At 33.9% G+C, this 16,337-nt stretch overlaps 5 protein-coding genes across 5 annotated transcripts; 2 read left to right on the forward strand and 3 right to left on the reverse strand.

Annotated features, from left to right (window-relative positions):
* Positions 1 to 1,454: 1,454 nt before the first annotated feature.
* On the reverse strand, positions 1,455 to 5,370 carry LOC112455121 (protein KRI1 homolog). The gene is made up of 9 exons (XM_025016854.1): positions 5,247 to 5,370; positions 4,301 to 4,377; positions 3,721 to 4,119; positions 3,323 to 3,639; positions 3,059 to 3,240; positions 2,721 to 2,977; positions 2,380 to 2,643; positions 2,143 to 2,300; positions 1,455 to 2,059 (listed from the first exon to the last, which is right to left on the reverse strand). Exons 1-9 carry the CDS (start codon positions 5,356 to 5,358, stop codon positions 1,462 to 1,464), a joined length of 2,364 nt encoding a protein of 787 aa, XP_024872622.1. The 5' UTR covers positions 5,359 to 5,370; the 3' UTR covers positions 1,455 to 1,461.
* A 145-nt stretch (positions 5,371 to 5,515) lies between these two features.
* LOC112455122 lies at positions 5,516 to 6,633 on the forward strand. The gene is made up of 2 exons (XM_025016855.1): positions 5,516 to 5,608; positions 5,773 to 6,633. The coding sequence occupies exon 2, from the start codon at positions 5,794 to 5,796 to the stop codon at positions 6,469 to 6,471; it is 678 nt and encodes a 225-aa protein (XP_024872623.1). The 5' UTR covers positions 5,516 to 5,608; positions 5,773 to 5,793; the 3' UTR covers positions 6,472 to 6,633.
* Positions 6,634 to 7,042: 409 nt separating this feature from the next.
* Positions 7,043 to 9,057, reverse strand: LOC112455108 (DNA/RNA-binding protein KIN17). Its single transcript, XM_025016814.1, has 3 exons — positions 8,923 to 9,057; positions 8,291 to 8,732; positions 7,043 to 8,179 (listed from the first exon to the last, which is right to left on the reverse strand). Exons 2-3 carry the CDS (start codon positions 8,694 to 8,696, stop codon positions 7,413 to 7,415), a joined length of 1,173 nt encoding a protein of 390 aa, XP_024872582.1. The 5' UTR covers positions 8,697 to 8,732; positions 8,923 to 9,057; the 3' UTR covers positions 7,043 to 7,412.
* Positions 9,058 to 9,835: 778 nt separating this feature from the next.
* Positions 9,836 to 11,285, forward strand: LOC112455102 (60S ribosomal protein L35). Its single transcript, XM_025016807.1, has 3 exons — positions 9,836 to 9,926; positions 10,305 to 10,441; positions 11,007 to 11,285. The coding sequence occupies exons 1-3, from the start codon at positions 9,924 to 9,926 to the stop codon at positions 11,236 to 11,238; spliced, it is 372 nt and encodes a 123-aa protein (XP_024872575.1). The 5' UTR covers positions 9,836 to 9,923; the 3' UTR covers positions 11,239 to 11,285.
* An 82-nt stretch (positions 11,286 to 11,367) lies between these two features.
* LOC112455098 (golgin subfamily A member 2-like) lies at positions 11,368 to 16,209 on the reverse strand. The gene is made up of 13 exons (XM_025016803.1): positions 16,022 to 16,209; positions 15,549 to 15,641; positions 14,911 to 15,471; positions 14,613 to 14,808; positions 14,345 to 14,510; positions 14,091 to 14,232; positions 13,838 to 14,017; positions 13,558 to 13,773; positions 13,289 to 13,474; positions 12,896 to 13,147; positions 12,422 to 12,746; positions 11,930 to 12,136; positions 11,368 to 11,778 (listed from the first exon to the last, which is right to left on the reverse strand). The coding sequence occupies exons 1-13, from the start codon at positions 16,109 to 16,111 to the stop codon at positions 11,582 to 11,584; spliced, it is 2,811 nt and encodes a 936-aa protein (XP_024872571.1). The 5' UTR covers positions 16,112 to 16,209; the 3' UTR covers positions 11,368 to 11,581.
* Between the last annotated feature and the right edge of the window lie 128 nt (positions 16,210 to 16,337).

Below are 16,337 nucleotides of genomic sequence, written 5' to 3' on the forward strand. Positions count from 1 at the left end.
AACAATTCGCAAGTTGCTAGAGAATATATTTTACTGTATAGAATCGCGAATTACTTTAATGCAACCGACGATGTCCCGTCGCGTCGCGTCGGTGCATTCGATGCATAATCCGCGAGGAAACATGCTCGAACGTACGGTTTGGGGCCAAGGGGAACGTATAGGGCGTACGTTTACATCGAGGATAACATTAATTGGGAATTAAGGGCGCGAACGCCAGTGGCCGTCAGGAGCCACCTGCTACTACTGGTAGTCCTCGTCGAGCCAAGGGGATTGATTTATTGTACCCGAGGGAGAAAGAGGGTTTGTGCCGAGGGTTTTCAGACCGATCCCACCAATGTCGTTGTACTCTCCCGTTAAATAAAATTCTTAAGAGGCGTCGCAGATACATTATCAACGATATTGTTTTCTGCAGCCGCCCTTTTCTCCCGCAAGTGATCGAATCTTTTGTTTTAAATTATACATGAACACGTTTACACGTTCGGCGGCTAATTCTGCTTATTCTTTAACGTTACACAATAAAAGAATCATTATAATTAGATTTTCTTTATAAAAAATATATATAGGTATACATCGGCATCAATTCACAAACCGAAATATGATGAAAGTTTAAATAAATATTTTGAGCATGAAAATATATTTCTAATAAATCTGAAGAATTAAGTCGAAACAAAAATCCAATGTAAAGAATAAATATCTACTGTGATTAATAAGTGATAATCTTATTAATGTTCATAAAAAAATGTATAATGTAAATAAAAATCATAATAATATACATAATTTTTCTTGAAACTCTTCAGTTGATTTAGTTTTCCAGAAGCAAAATAACGTATATCGTTTAAAAATTCGTCTAAGATTGTGAAAAAATAAAAAATAATTGTGGTTTAATTTAAGTTCCTTATTTGTAATTATATTGGTCAAAAATTTAATGGGGCAAAAAGAAAGAATACAAATAAAGAATTCGGTAAGTGAAATCCGTAACGGGCCCGGTCAATGGGGTGTATTTTTCTCCTGAGCGAAGCATACGGCCTGGATTAGAGATGGAAATTGTGGAAAGGCAAACACAAACAGCAGCCTACGATCCTAATAATCCGCAAACGTCGTTTATCATCCGAAAGCGGATCCGCCCTAACTCGAGACCACTCCTACTCGAGGGTGCGCGCAGTCGCCGACTGCTGTCTCTTATCCATCCTTTATATGTGGTATGTGTATATGTATATGCATTTGTATTGTACGTATATGCCTTGGTATTAAACTTGTCACGCTTATATGTACCGACTCATTTATTTAATTTTTTGCTATAACTTTGCGATATGATCAGATATAATATATATATTAATATTTTATTATTTATTAATAAGAAAATATTATATATATATAAATGTTACACAGAATCTAAAATCATATCAGATATGATTTTATATTTGTTATATTTACAGATATAAAAATACAGGAAACCAACCTTTACAATTTTTTATTGCCATATTTCAACTTATTTTTTAATTTCTTAGCATTTATTCCGTAGGTCTTCAATCTTTCTGCATTCAAAGACATCGTTGGATCATCATAATCTGGTTTGCGCTTTCTAGTGTTTATTTGATTAAATTGAGAACTCTTATTCTTGTTTTTCTTCTGGCCTGCAAATTTATTGACAGATACCATCCTTTCGTTATTGTTTTCTACTTTAATGTTATTAGTGTCCGCTTTCATTCGAGAATCTTTCTTTACTATGTTGTCTGTCTTCATTTTCTTAGAAATTGGACCGTCGCCGTCAGCATTTAGTTTATTCTTTCGTTTCCGGTTTTTGCTTTTATTTATTATGTTTTTCTTTTGCGTATTATTATTTTTTTCATCCTCCTGTCTGTCATCATTATTATGCAAATTATTCTGTACACTACTCTCTGCTGTATGCACGCTTTTTTCCTTAGAAATAGTAACAGTATTTGTAGACTCGTTAGGATTGTTGGCTTTAGCTCTCTTCTTTCGCCTACGTTTCTTATCACTGGTTTCAGTTTGCTCAGTGACTGGTTCAGTTTCTTCTTCCTCTCTTTCTTCTGGTTCACTAAATATACATAATTAATATACAATTGATTACATACATATAGTATATATAGTATATATTTTTAATCCTCATGTAAAACTTACGTATATAAGCTCTTAAGAATTTTTCGCTTATGTGCGTCATTCATCGATTTTTCTTTATATATTCGAATCTCATTTTTTTCTGCATGTTCTGGTTTATATTTAAGGGCATGTCTTAAGGGACACCATTTATTCAACTCCTTATCATCAGCCATTAAAATCTTGAAACATAAAAATGTTTGTTGATTTATCAAATGATACCGTTAGTTATTGATCCCATTTTATACAATTAACACTTACCTCTTCAACACTCAACCCATAATCGTTTGGCACTACTTTCCGATATTTAAATCTACAAGGCAAGTCTCCGATCATGTCCTCATAATCCAATGAGTAATATTGATCAAAATAATCTGCATACGAAGGAAATTGTTTTGGATCAAATTTGGGTTTCTCCTTTGCTATAAGTTCAGCGAATTTAGACCGCTTCCTTCGTTTTCTCTTTTTCGTATTTTCAATGAGTTCAGACTGCAAATCTCGGGATTCATTATAATCTGCATCCATCTGCAATCAAATGACTGATGACATTCTTATTCAAAATGTATCAGCTAAATATATAACAGGTAGACTATAATAAGCACATTAAAATCTGGATCTTCACAATGAGGTTCTTCTGGCGCAGCTTCCATGTCAATTTTATCTGTAGTTGGATCATATGTGTCCCATTTAGGCTCGATATCCAATTCTTCATCAATCTCTGGGAATTCAGGCTTCTGCATCTCGTCTTCACCACCAGCATAATATTCATCATTAAAAATTTCTTTCATCCTTCTGTCGTGTTCATTTGGATCGAAATCGGAATCAAAATCAACATTATCGAAGCGCATATCGTCATTTCCTGCAATTAGTATAAACATAGCATAATGTTGAACAATTTGATATAAATTTTACACGTTCGGAAGTTGAAAAGTCATAGTACCTGTAATTTCTTTCAACTTTTCTATCTTTTCTTCTATTTCCTTTCTCTTCAACGCCTTCAATTGCTTTAGTTCCTCTCTCTTTTGCTGTTTCTCTTGCTCTTTTCTTTGCTTAACTTCGACTCTCTTCTGAGCCCTACGCGTATCTTTCTTTCGCATTGAGTTTTCCATTGTTCGTGGATACCTTAGTGAAACATAAAGTTCATGAATAGAAAAAAATGATAGCGTATGTACTAGTTAACATTTATTTGAGTAAGAATTCATACCTCTTGATAAATTCTTGATCAGGTTCTTCGAATCTAAAATTGTATTTATGTTCAAATTCTTCTTGCATTTGGATAGTCTTCTCATCTTCTGACAAATTCTCATCGCTGTCATGAATAACATGATTGTACTCTAAATCAACGTCATAAGATTCATTATCCATATACTTATTATTTAAAATATAATCTCTCAAGAATTTCTCATTTCGGTCTAAATTAGGATCTGACCAAAAATCACGCAATGGTTTAAGCATTTCCTTTTCTTTGGGATCTATTTCTACTTCTTGGCCTTTCAACCACTCCTTGTATGATTCTTCTTCCTAAACAAATAAAACAATAACAGCATTACACACAATAATACATACACATGAAATTATTAAAAATGTAAGAATTAAAAGTACCTTGTGCCTCTCCTCTTCTGTCTTTTGTTTTATCTTTAAGAGATCATCTTCATCTTCATCCTTTAGAGCATGTTTAAAACTGTCTTTCAATTCTTTTTGTTCCTCCACGTAAGTGGGCATTTTAGATTTAGCTTCTTGTATTGCGTCATCTTCGTCTTCGCTGCTACTAAATCGTCCGTCTCTTTCTAATATTATCTTACGTTCATAATCACGTAAAAAGAAAGGCTTTTCTTTCTTTGACTTCTTTTTTTCCTCTTCTTCTGCTTTAGCACTTTCTGATATTCCAGGTTCTCCAATATCATTAAAGAACTTAACTTCTTCATCGTACGTGCTTGGATCCTTAGATTTCAAACGTGCCAACGTTATGAGAAACTCTTTATCAAATTCTGGATTGTGAACCTGAAAAGAATAAATTATTGTTATGCATTTATTAGTATTACTATATATATAATTAAATTCGTTGTGGTATAAAAAGGAGATAAAATACAACATCTTCTAACACAAGTTAAAAAAATATGTGTAATACTATACATATTAAAAGCAACCAGTAATTTGTCAAACAAACTATAAATCAACATACATTCTCATCTTCCGATGAACTGCTATCACTGGATTCATCCGCCGAAAATGCAGCATCTTCTCCATACCTTGTCTTCACTACAAAATAAATAAAAATAAGAAAAAAATTGCAATTATGTGCACATTTAAAAAACCATGTGAAGTAATTTGATGTAGTAACTTAACATTAACCATGACAGATATCAGGTAAAATATCAGATTGGCTTTTCATAACTTAATTAAATATTTTAATTCTTTTGCGTATATCAATCAATTGTAATCATGTTACTGTAATACAGTTTTTGGATAGAGAAATTCTTGTGGTGATCCTGTGGAATAAACTCCTGACTTATAGTCGACAAATCGTAGATTCAACTTTGAGAAACTAAGAGATTGATTAAGATTGATTGAAAAGATGAAGATAAGGAGTTAAAAGAATTAGAAAATTTCAAGAAGCATAGTATTGTGTCTTAATTATATATGTATAGAGCATATATGCTTGTTCTTATTTGTCAATTCCTAGTTCTTTTACTCTTATAAACCGAATTATAAATAAGGGTCGGGATCAGATCTGAAACCCACCTACTATAAGTCAAACGTTCCTATATACAAGGAGCCACAACCATCACTTCTCTTGCTCTTCTATTAACTTTACATTACTCAGTTTTTTCAACGTGGTTACTCATATGGGGTATATTTTACACCTCAATACATTATATCTTAATTTTCATTATTCTCTTTGATGATTTACAATTAAAAGTAAGATAAAAGTTAAAATAAAAGTTGATCACATTCTATATATTTTCTAGAGAAAGATTAAGCGCAAAAGTTCTTTAATTGTGAAACAATTTACGTAACATTCGATCGGTTTTATTCTGTAAATTTAGATGATTTCTGTGGCTAGAGTGTATTTTACACCTCTCGCGAGTAACGTAAGGTTGAGGCGCACATAGGTTAGGTTCACTCACGTTTATGTAATTCCTCCTTTTGACGGAAGGTATCGTAAATATTGGCGTATTCCTTGTTTATTTTCAATTCTCCATCGGAGTCGGAGTTATCGCCGTTGAACAACGTAGACATTTTAATCGAGCGCACATGCAAAGCGTGTTAAATTGTAAAAGCGACGCAAAGCACAACCGGAAGTATCTGCACAGCAGGGCACAGGCACAGCTGTCCACACTGTCCACAGCAGTACAGCACCTGCACAGCGACCTAACCTAATATCAAATGCTTTTAATTTTATGAAGTAGCATACACATATTATTGCAAGCATATTTTTAGGAAACAGAAACTAGCTCCCTGATAACAACACTTTAAAAGAAATACTTATGTATGTACAGAAATAAGAAATAATGACGGTATTAAGAATAGTTATACATATTATTTAATGAATCTAATGTAATATAAGAGATATAATATAATTTAATGAATCTAAAGCAGTCACATTTATTTCTTGCTGATTATTCATACGCGTTTTTATAATTGATGTTACAGAGCTGCTTGTGAGTTACAAGAATGGCTTATATCTTGAACAAGGCTCCTGTTCTGTGCCGATCTGTTTTTCGCAAGAATATAATTTCTGGTCCTGTCAACAAAAACACGCTCGTGAGAAGTTATGAACATCTTACTAATAGGACTAATAAGACTAATTCCTGGGCAGAGCAGAAATATAAACTCAAGGACAATATAAGCGACGGTTATCAGCTTGTATATAGGGAACATTCGACCATTAATGGAACAATTATTGCGGCGTATCATATTGGATGGATATGTTTTGCTGCTGCTACGTTTAGTTCTGGATATTTGATGTACGTGAATCCACCGGTACTAAAGAAAGGAACATCGGGTATATTACGTACTGGATATGTATTAAGACCTTTGACGGACGTGCAAAGAGTACTCATATTGTTTACTAGTTTTGCTTTCTCCGCCATACTCATAGTAGTCAGCAAAGGACTTCCACTTAGAATTTATTACAGTTCTAAGGAGAAAGTGTACAAGGCTGTGTTTGTAAATAGAATATTTGGCAAGAAACAAATAGAAACATTTGGCGAAGGTACTGTTGTACCTGTATCGAATCGTAAATTTCTAAGAGATTCATTTTTTAAAATTAACAACCGCATTGTTCTACTTGATAAAGAATGTTTTCCAGTGCCATATGTACGTGAGCGAATGCTTCGCAAAACCGAATAGAATTATAAGTATTGAAATATTTATATATCATTGCATCCTATACTGCACCAGACATTTGTGTCATCAATGATATTGTTTCGTCATTTTATACATTAGTTACATAGTGATACAGTGAACACTGAACAAGATTAAGCTAACATATATTTTTCATAAAATAACACATGGAATACTGTAAATATATGTATATATACCATAATAGTAAATGTTTATTTTTATTTCCTCAAATTTTTTATGTATTATATAGTAAAATATTTTTTTATATAAATATATATGCAATATAAAAGTGCTTGGAAGAGAAATTTATATGTCGTTGGATACATATGAAATAAATAATAGAGAGTTGATGTTCGTTTTATTTAAGATATATAATAATATAAAAGACATACAAAATGAGCATCTTGTCGAAAGAAACATAAGACTTAAAAAAATGCTGATATACCCTTATAGAAAAAAGATAATACATATATTTATATGTACATTTATATTTCGTAAGATCATGTTTTATTTTTACATTTGTTATTTCTTAAAAAGTGATTGATATCTAATTTAAAAAATGATTATTCCGGGAATTTGAGGTTTAAATTATAGCATTTTATTTGCGTGGATGATAAGATCCCTAAATAATCTAATTTCACATATCTATTTGCACCGCACATACAAACACTGATATGTATTTAATGAAATATAATTGATAACGTATGTAATATTGGATATAAAAAGCAGTTTGCCTCAAGTAAACGTTTCGCAAAAAATTGTTTCCCAAATTGTTTTATGTAATATTACTTTGTTACTTCATGTTTTATATACAAGCTTGATATTTTTTTCAGCTGTTTTTGTACACAGATGCTCTTTGGGGTAATACAATGGATATAATACAGATTATTACCGACAATATTAAAATAGAGTATTTTTTTCCTAGTATTTCTCCGCACAATTACTTCTCAATCTATATACTTGCATACTTGTTCATATGGAAGTTTCTTCACAACTTTTTTGTCTTTTTCGAGTTCAACGTCTATGCTATAGTGTTCTATATGCAATTTCTTCACTATTGCTCTCATGCCTTTATGTTTTCCCCAAAGAATCAGAATTTCTTTACCTATTGCGGGAATTACTGTCTCGAGATATTCTTGATCTAGTCGTATAATATGTCCGTTAACTTCTTCCGGTGTCTTCAGTTTTACTTTACCAACAAAACCGTCTGTCCCAACCGATTGAACAATGCCTTTAGCCTTGTAATATTTGTCACCCAGACTCTTCGTAGTTACTTTAACCATTAAACCTTCTCTAAGCCAGCCTTCAGTCGCTGGCGAATTATCTTCACTTTTTAACTTCTTAACAGAGTCTGTCTCATTATCATTGGATCTTTTGAGTTTTTCATTTTTTACACTGATTGATCCGCTTGAAACGCTTTGGCTATCTTCACTCTTAATTTTCTCTTGCTTTATCTCAAGTACAGGTAGCAACTTTGGTTTTGGTTTTAGTTTTATATCGAGGACTAAAGGTGTATCATCAGGACGCATCAGTGGGGTCTTAGATGTCTCACTCTCCTCCTCCTCCTTTGTATCCTGTTTAGCTTTTTCTATTTGCTTGTCAATAAACTCCATCAGTCGCTCCTCATCGTCCTTGTCCATTTTTTCCTTCTTTGCCTTTTTCTCTTGTGCAGCAAGTGTCTCAGGATCTCTGTCGATATATGTTACAAACCAGCCTGAAATAATGTAACACGTGTATTTTACAAAATCTAAAATTTTATCGATAGACAAATCTTTATAATTGTCAGTAATAAATTATAAATAATAAATTTGGATAATGTACAAACCTTTTTCAGTATCATCGACAACGCACTGTCCAGTACGTCCAAGCCATTTTACAAAAGCTGTCAAAGTGAGCCACTGAGTCGCATTCATGTGTATATGTCCTCTGTCCGAGATGTACTCCTGATATACGCGATTCGCTGGTACTCGTCTGGTGCCAAATTGTCTCTTCAATAAATTCAGGTATCCCTGTGAAAATTCCCGTGAAAATTCATCCATGTATCGATGCGCATTTTCAGCAAACAATAATAGTTGACGATGGTGGGACTCCGACATTGTGTGGCACTTGAATCCATTCTCGTCTCGACATTGCTTCTGACACATTTGACAATACCATCGTAATTTCTGTAATCCTTTCGCCTTGATTTTATTAGCAATGTATTTTGGCGTGCCTACTTCGTGCTTCCCCATTGTTTATGTTCTATTCTTATTAGCACAGATTGAAGCCTGCAACAGAATTACAGAACAATTATTTATTTATCTTTAAAATCTAATTGCATTATAAATTTAAGAAAGTTTATGTATACTGATAATTTGCTTGTAAAAAATCCACAAATTTTATTTATAGTTAGAAGTGAAAACATCGGAGAAAAATTCAATATTTTTATCACTTTTTATCTTAATACATCGAACTTACAAGCTCTTTTCGTAAATTGCTTGAAAATGCCCGAAACTCTGTCCGAAATATTTTTTTTAACCAATATAAAAATTTCCTCAGATTGTCAATTACCAGTCAATTACAGCCAAGGTCCGTAGACTGGCGTAGACGTAGACAGACTTCTGACAGACGCGACGACAGCGGATTTTATTTCAGGCCGAGTCTACAATGAACCATTGGGCGCGTTTAGCAGACCAAGCTGCTCAGTAGCAGTCGAACGTGATTGGCTCTTACTTTTAGAACCAACCAATCAACGCAGAGTGTTGATAAGACGAACTCAACAGTTATGTCTGCTGAACGCAGCCATTATGCGGGGTCTACAATGCCGAGTCGTGGGTCGTGAGTCGTAGGAAATGGACCAATCACAAACGAATTTGAAGAGAATAATCGACTGTGATTGGTTAATTCTTGCGACTCACGACTTGCGACTCGCATTGTAGACCTCGCATGAGTGACCTCACGTCCCTGCGTCTCTCTGTTGCTGGCAGAACCTGCAGAAGAAATAATGGACGCGTTCGAGAAGCACGCTCTTCGGAAAAATTCACATCTTGGCAGAATAGCAGAAAGCAGGAAAGCAGAAGCCAATCAGAACTCGCGCTGGTAAGCAGAAGGGAGCGTCCCGTTTGACCACAGCCACTCACAGCCCCCGATGCCTGGAGTTTTCCCCTGAATCAACCAATCAGATATTTTTATTTTAAATCAATTGACGATGTGGTCAATTGAGTCCCGCTCATATACAAATAGTAAACAGATTTACTAGATTTCGACAAATAAAATTGTAGATTCTGTGAATTTCCTCACTTTTGTAATTTTCACCTCGTCCCAAGATACAGAATTGACCCCCAGTGTTTTCGGAATCTCGCATGGGAAGTGTTGCACTGGTTCAGGAAGTTCTTCGAAAAAGAACAGACGGTGCGCCCTCCTTCGCGACTCGTCAGTCGTTCGAGTCTTTTTCCTTGCTGCGAGAAAACCGATCTAAAATGGTTAGTGGAAGCGTGAGATTGTAATCCGAATTTATTTAGAACATCAACGGTTAACGTACTTCGATTTTTCGATAGAAACTGTATGAATTCTACAATCTAATAAATGGATTGTGAATATTTTCGAGTTGTATTCACCGGAGAGTTTTGTATATCACATAACCTTGCGTCATCGCGAACACGATAGCGTCACGATGTTGTTGAGCTACGAATTGAACGGGAAATAAGAGAAGATAATATTCTTCTAGCAATTATGTTTCGGCAAAAATAAACGATTAACATTACAATGAAAGTCATAATGACCATGCGTGTAGTAATTTGACTTTTGTGTTGGTTAGTTTACAATATGTGGTACTTAATGCGCATACTGAATTGTTTTAGGCAAAAGTGAAGTGTTCGGAATTAAGGACCAAAGATAAGCGAGAGCTGCTGAAACAGCTCGAGCAGCTCAAAACAGAATTGACCACCCTACGAGTGGCCAAGGTGACTGGAGGAGCTGCGTCAAAGCTGTCCAAGATGTAAGTCTGTAATTCTTATAATTCCATTCTAAATTTCTTCATGGCGCTTTAAATTAATGATGCAAATATGGAATAATTTATAAAATTATATAAAATGATAAATATGTATCTGCCTATCTTTTTGATATACTTTATTATACATTTAAGGCTATGGTCAACATGATGCTACAAATGCTTTGGAGCGTTCTTCTTCTCTTTCTTCATTGAAAGAGGCTACGGTCAACGTGACGCTACAAATGCTTCGAAGCATTCCTTTTCTCTTTTCTTTCAATGAAGAAAGAAAGAGAAGAAGAACGCTCCAAAACATTTGTAGCGTCACGTTGACCGTAGCCAGAAAAGAGAAGAGGAATGCTTCGAAGCATTTGTAGCGTCACGTTGACCGTAACCTAAGATACATTTACTAAAAAATATTGAAGTCTGTTGAGAAATTTGTTGGGATATATCATTCTAAGTGCATAGTATGTTGAAATTAATTTTAGTCTGCAACGTTTTTGTCTAATGCATGTTGTAAATATTTTACAAATTTATATTCTACGAATCTTAATCCTTTTTATTGTTGTTTCAGTCGCGTTGTGAGGAAGGCCATCGCACGAGTGTACATTATTATGCACCAGAAGCAAAAGGGAAACCTTCGCCTGCTTTACAAGAACAAGAAATACAAGCCCCTTGATTTGAGGCCCAAGAAAACAAGGGCTCTACGCCGTGTTCTTACTCCCTATCAGGCCAGCAGACGAACGCTGAAGGACGTACGCAAGCGCTCTGCGTTCCCGCAGAGAAAGTATGCTTTGAAAGCATAGGATGTACTATTTTAATTACTATTCCAAATAAAAATTTCATTAAAATATTGAACGTTTATTTGCGACGAAGTATTGGTACTCGTAATATCTCAACCCTCTTGACAAATAGGTGCGAGAGAAAACAAAAAGTTTATTTGCAAAATTATTCAAGGCACTGTATATTTATAAAGCAACTCTCCTCAGATAAAAACGTCACGTCCGCACTTTTACAAGAAATAGATACAGAGGTTTTAAAAAAGTGTCTAGGAATTCTCTATATACAATTGTTACTATTCTACATGACTAATTTATATCGCGTGGATATAAGTTAGTTTATAACAAAGATTAAATTTATTATTCATGATTACACGGTGATGAGCCTTCCGGAGCACCATGGGCATGGATGAAAGTTAGGTTCGGTAATACATGCATCTTTACAGTCTTTGATTTCTGTGAGAAGATCAAGAATATCCGATGCAGTTTTATCTTCTATCAACGGTAGTTGTTCTGTATTCTCCTGCTTCTCATTGTCAGAGAGTGTAGGATTGCCGGCATTTATATCTGTAGAGAATATATACACACATATACATATAATAATCATACTTTCTTCTTCATTCTACATGTATAATCAAAATAAATTCGAAATACATTTATTTAAAAATTATCGAAGGAAATAATGTCTATAGAAAACATTAAATACTGGCGGATTTACCTTTATGACAATCCATACAGGTTTCTGTGGAAGTTATTAGCGTTTCGGGATGTTTTTTAAGCAACTCTGTAACTAACACTTTTAGTTTATGCAACTGTTCCTGTTGTTGATTACGTTGCTCCACTAATTGACGGAAGGTTTGCTCTCTTTCCTTCCATCTTTCTCCTAGAATCGCTCGTTGCTTTTGATATAAAGTAATGTATTCTCCTGTATAAGTTGACGCATGAAATCAGAAGTTAAAAAGGTTCATAAAGAAATTTAAGTGTAAATGTATTCTATGAGAAATATAAGGCAAACTACAATTAAAACGAACACTTATGTAATGTTAAATTAAAAATTAAAAATTAACATTGAAATATAATTAATATTTTTCAAATAATATTTGAAAAATTTATACAAACTACCCTAATTTTTCAAATATTATTTGAAAAATTTTAAATATTATTTGAAAAATTAGGGTAGTTTGTATAATCAAAAGTATATAAAGCTTACCTATAGTTTCTGTTTCACTTTGGAGCTGGAGAACAAGATGTTCCAATTTTTGTTTCTCGTCAGTTAATTCAGCGACCTTCTCCATTGTTTCTTTAAACCTCTTTTCTAATTTTTCAATAGGCCCAATATTATCTGAAATACTTTTATCTTCTGGCAGTGGTAAGTTTTGCGTTGTTACAATATCATTACAATTTTGCTCATTCTTTGTTAAATACTGATCTCCATGATCGACAGCTTTTCTGAGCAAATGCGACTCTTCTTGTACTTTATTTTCTAATTTTTTTAAGAGTTCTTCATTTTCTTTTTTCAAGTTTTCTATATAAATCTGTGATGTATAATTACAATTACTATGCAAAGCTATTATGTTATCAGTATGTTAAATTTGAGTAATATAACCATGGATCACATACAAGAAACACATGAGAGTTATAAATAAATTAAAATGATTAAATTACTAAAAAGTTCAAAAATTACCAAAGCGTTTTGTAATTCTTGTTGTAGCGTATGGGCGTGGTGAGACTGTGCTTGATAGTGCTGCATTTGATCTGTAATTTGAGCATTTTGCAATTTTTCTTTCTCTAATTCTATTAATGATGTTTCCTTTTCTTTTAATTTCTCTTTCAGATTATCCATTTGCGTCTCAACAGTATTCAATCTTGCGTTTAATTTTCGGCCAATATTTCGTTCAGCTTGAAGCTGCTCTGTCAAATCCAATTTAGCATTACTCTAAAAAGAGAACACAATTATTAAGTTTTTTAAACAAGATTAAATTTTGTAATAAATAGAAGTACTACAAAAAAATTTTTTTTTCAAGTTTAAGATTTAATAACATTGGATCCATGTATATTGTGTAGCAATACTACTCACAAGATTAACAAAAGCATTTTCCATTTCAGTTAATTGTTCCTTCAACTGTTGATTTTGTGAAACAGCTCTAGAGGCACCAAGTTTTTCACTTTCGAGAGACTGTACTAATTTTACTACGTCAGCACCATCATCTTTCGTATCCCGTAGTTCCTGCACTTCTTTCGTTAACATTTCAATCTCCGCATCCTAAAAACGTTATCTTGTTAAAAAACATTTCTCTTACTAAATTTCTGAATTATTATTTTCTATACATATATATGTATTTTTACCCTTTCAGATAATGCAATATGAAGTCTTTCTTGTTGCGCGGTCAGTTGCTCAATGCTTTTCATTAAATTGGTTATTTCATCGTTACGATCTTGTGGCGGGGGTATAGCATTTTTCTCTTTTTCATGCTGCAATTGTTGTTCTAAATCTGATAAACGTTGTATATAACTTTTGTCTCTGTTTTCTAAATCAGTGATTATTTTATTTCCACTTTCAACCTGCAATTGCTCGATGTAAAATAACTACCTTTACGAAAGGAGTTATATAAACATTTATATGTACCTCATTAAGCAATTTTGCCTGCTGTGCCTCCAATTGTCGTACATAATTTTGATACTGTCTACTGGCTTCATTCTTCTCGTTATTCACTAACTTCAAAGTTTCTCTCATTTGAGCCAACTGTTGTTCTAGCACTGTTACAGTTTGATGCTGGGATTCCAACGTTTGCGATGTATTAGTTAGCTATAACCAATTTATTTCCGTTAGTTTCAAGATAAAGCAATTATAATTTTTAGTAATAATCTTACAGAATTACCTGTTGTATCCTTAATTCGCTTAAGGAAAGTAAGGCTGCTTTCTCTTGGAATTCCTGTTGCAAAGTAATAAACTCGGTGTTCTTTAAATTCAGCTTTTGTTTTAACTCTGAGGTTTCCAATTCCAAATCTTCCTTTTCCTTTCTATAGACAAAAATGTGGACTTTGATTATTTTGAATAACACTATTTAAAGCCACGTATTTATTAAAATAAAAAAATGATTTCAATATACAAAATTTAATATCTGTATAATACCTGAGTTCATGATATTTCTTCTCGAGCTCATCATAGACTTGCTGTACTTGCTGAGCGTTTTTCTGAGTGTCACTAGAATTACTCCTCGTTTGAGCCAATTCTTTTTCAAGCTCGTTAATACGAAACTGGCTATGTTTCAATTTTCCACTCATTTCCTCTATCTCTTCTAAACAGCAGACATTCATTCAATTGTAATAACAGCATATTTTCCGACATCAGGATAAATTATAAACATTCAAAATTTTACGTGCAAATTACAAATATTAACCTGAATTCTGTTTTGCAGTCCTCTGGCTCTGTGCTAAAGCTGCTGTGAGCTCCGCCTTTTCCGCTATCAAGATACCAGTAGTCTGCGCGTGGATCTGTAACTGCTCCTTGAGAGGACTGATTTCGCGAACGAGTTTGGCTTCAAACTCAGAATCCTTTGTAGCTAGAATTTCTTCTAATTCGGCCACTCTGCTATGCTATTTTATTTTCACATGTAATAACAATTTATCTTTATGTCTGGCAACAATGATTAATTAAATATAAACCAGAAGCTGCGTATAGTATCAAAGTATACTCACATAACGACTGACTTGAATATGTAAGTCATTTACAAGCTGTTTCTGTTCCTCCATACATGAACTTAAAAATTGATTACGACAATTCAGATCAAGATTAAGTGAATTTGGCGGCTCATTGTGGTCTGTATCGTCGGTAAGCACATGAGCAACTTCCGAGGCCATTTCTAACAAATATTCTTTTTGCACTGTCGATGGCCCATTAGACACCGTAGCATTCAAGTTATATCTCCCATCGTTTCCCACAAATTGTAAATCTGGCTGAAGACGAGAATGCGTGCCATCTTTATTGCTACTTTCGTGTAACGCAGCGCTTTCTGAATAACTCTCCAAGATAGGAAAGCTCTTTTCTGTTATCTTACTGTTATTTGCCGTTACTATAGTTTCGATTGTGTCTGGTAAGTTACTAGCACCATCAAAATGATTTATTACATTTTCTTCTTTATGTATAATGTCTGTGTCATCTATATGTTTCTCATATCGTTTCTCCACACACTTTACTTCATTTTGATTCTTCTGATCACAGATTTCATCCACCTTCGCAGTTTGACAATTTGTTTGGCACTGTTGAAAATATTCCTCTAATATTATACGTTCAAAAATACAAGACATGAATTTCTACATTGTTAGCAAATAATTACCTGTGATATAGATTTATTTGTTACATTTGAGTCTTGCTGTTTACTCAAGCTCTCTTCCACTTGTAATTTTTTTTGCAGTTGGAACTCCTTTAGCTGTAAAAAAAACACCATAAAGTCCACAACTTTTCAAATACATTGACAAGTAAAACCGTGCCAAAAATTTAACGCAATCATTTCCAGTAAAACACTTTAATTTCGCATTCCAATAGCTTGTAACATTTAAAGAGTTTAACGTCATCGTTTTATATATAATTCGCTACGTTATTATTATCTTAATAATTGTGCCGATAAAGAGCATTTCGCAGCAAAACAGCATTTTTCATCTACGGATTCTCTATTGCTGAACTGGCTGCACTAGTTTAGCAATAGAAAACAGACCCTATAATTATCTCTAATTATACCGAACGTGACGTGACAGGTTTGACAGCTGCGGAAGCAATTTTGTTCACGATGGTTCCCAAATGCGGGATTACCTTCTTCTTAGCGGCTAACAGCTTCTCTGTCTTATTCAAATTCATCGTGCAACTTTCGTTGCGGGGCGTTCGTCGAAGGTCACGTCGCATACAAAATTTCTGGAAACAATACTTCACATTGTCGAAAAACGGCGACAGTGAATCGCTCAACGTCGACCAGGCAGGGTTATGTCACGACTGTCACCACGTCTACGTGTATCGCCGTATCGCGCGGTGCCACGCCGCGTATCACACCAGTCAGTAAATGGAAAGTAACCTTAATAATGCTAGCATTGTCCAGTAGATGGCATTGATAACAGTATGAATCCATAAAAAC

The sequence above is a fragment of the Temnothorax curvispinosus genome, unplaced genomic scaffold, assembly GCF_003070985.1.
Source record: "Temnothorax curvispinosus isolate PA1 unplaced genomic scaffold, ASM307098v1 QBEX01005835.1, whole genome shotgun sequence".
NCBI classification, from domain to species: Eukaryota; Metazoa; Arthropoda; class Insecta; order Hymenoptera; family Formicidae; genus Temnothorax; species Temnothorax curvispinosus.

Bases quoted from the DNA above. Each gene is read 5' to 3' on its own strand.
- LOC112455121 (XM_025016854.1), bottom strand. From the start codon at position 5,358: ATGTCTACGTTGTTCAACGGCGATAACTCCGACTCCGATGGAGAATTG. The intron at 4,378-5,246 runs GTGAGTGAACCT...TTTATTTTGTAG, and splicing joins AAAGGAGGAATTACATAAAC to TGAAGACAAGGTATGGAGAA. The intron at 3,640-3,720 runs GTACTTTTAATT...TTATTTGTTTAG, and splicing joins CAGAAGAGGAGAGGCACAAG to GAAGAAGAATCATACAAGGA.
- LOC112455122 (XM_025016855.1), top strand. From the start codon at position 5,794: ATGGCTTATATCTTGAACAAGGCTCCTGTTCTGTGCCGATCTGTTTTT.
- LOC112455108 (XM_025016814.1), bottom strand. From the start codon at position 8,696: ATGGGGAAGCACGAAGTAGGCACGCCAAAATACATTGCTAATAAAATC. The intron at 8,180-8,290 runs GTTTGTACATTA...ACATTATTTCAG, and splicing joins TGTCGATGATACTGAAAAAG to GCTGGTTTGTAACATATATC.
- LOC112455102 (XM_025016807.1), top strand. The intron at 10,442-11,006 runs GTAAGTCTGTAA...TTGTTGTTTCAG, and splicing joins GCGTCAAAGCTGTCCAAGAT to TCGCGTTGTGAGGAAGGCCA.
- LOC112455098 (XM_025016803.1), bottom strand. From the start codon at position 16,111: ATGCGACGTGACCTTCGACGAACGCCCCGCAACGAAAGTTGCACGATG. The intron at 14,511-14,612 runs GTTAATATTTGT...TCTGCTGTTTAG, and splicing joins GACTGCAAAACAGAATTCAG to AAGAGATAGAGGAAATGAGT. The intron at 14,018-14,090 runs GTAATTCTGTAA...AATTGGTTATAG, and splicing joins GCGAATTAAGGATACAACAG to CTAACTAATACATCGCAAAC.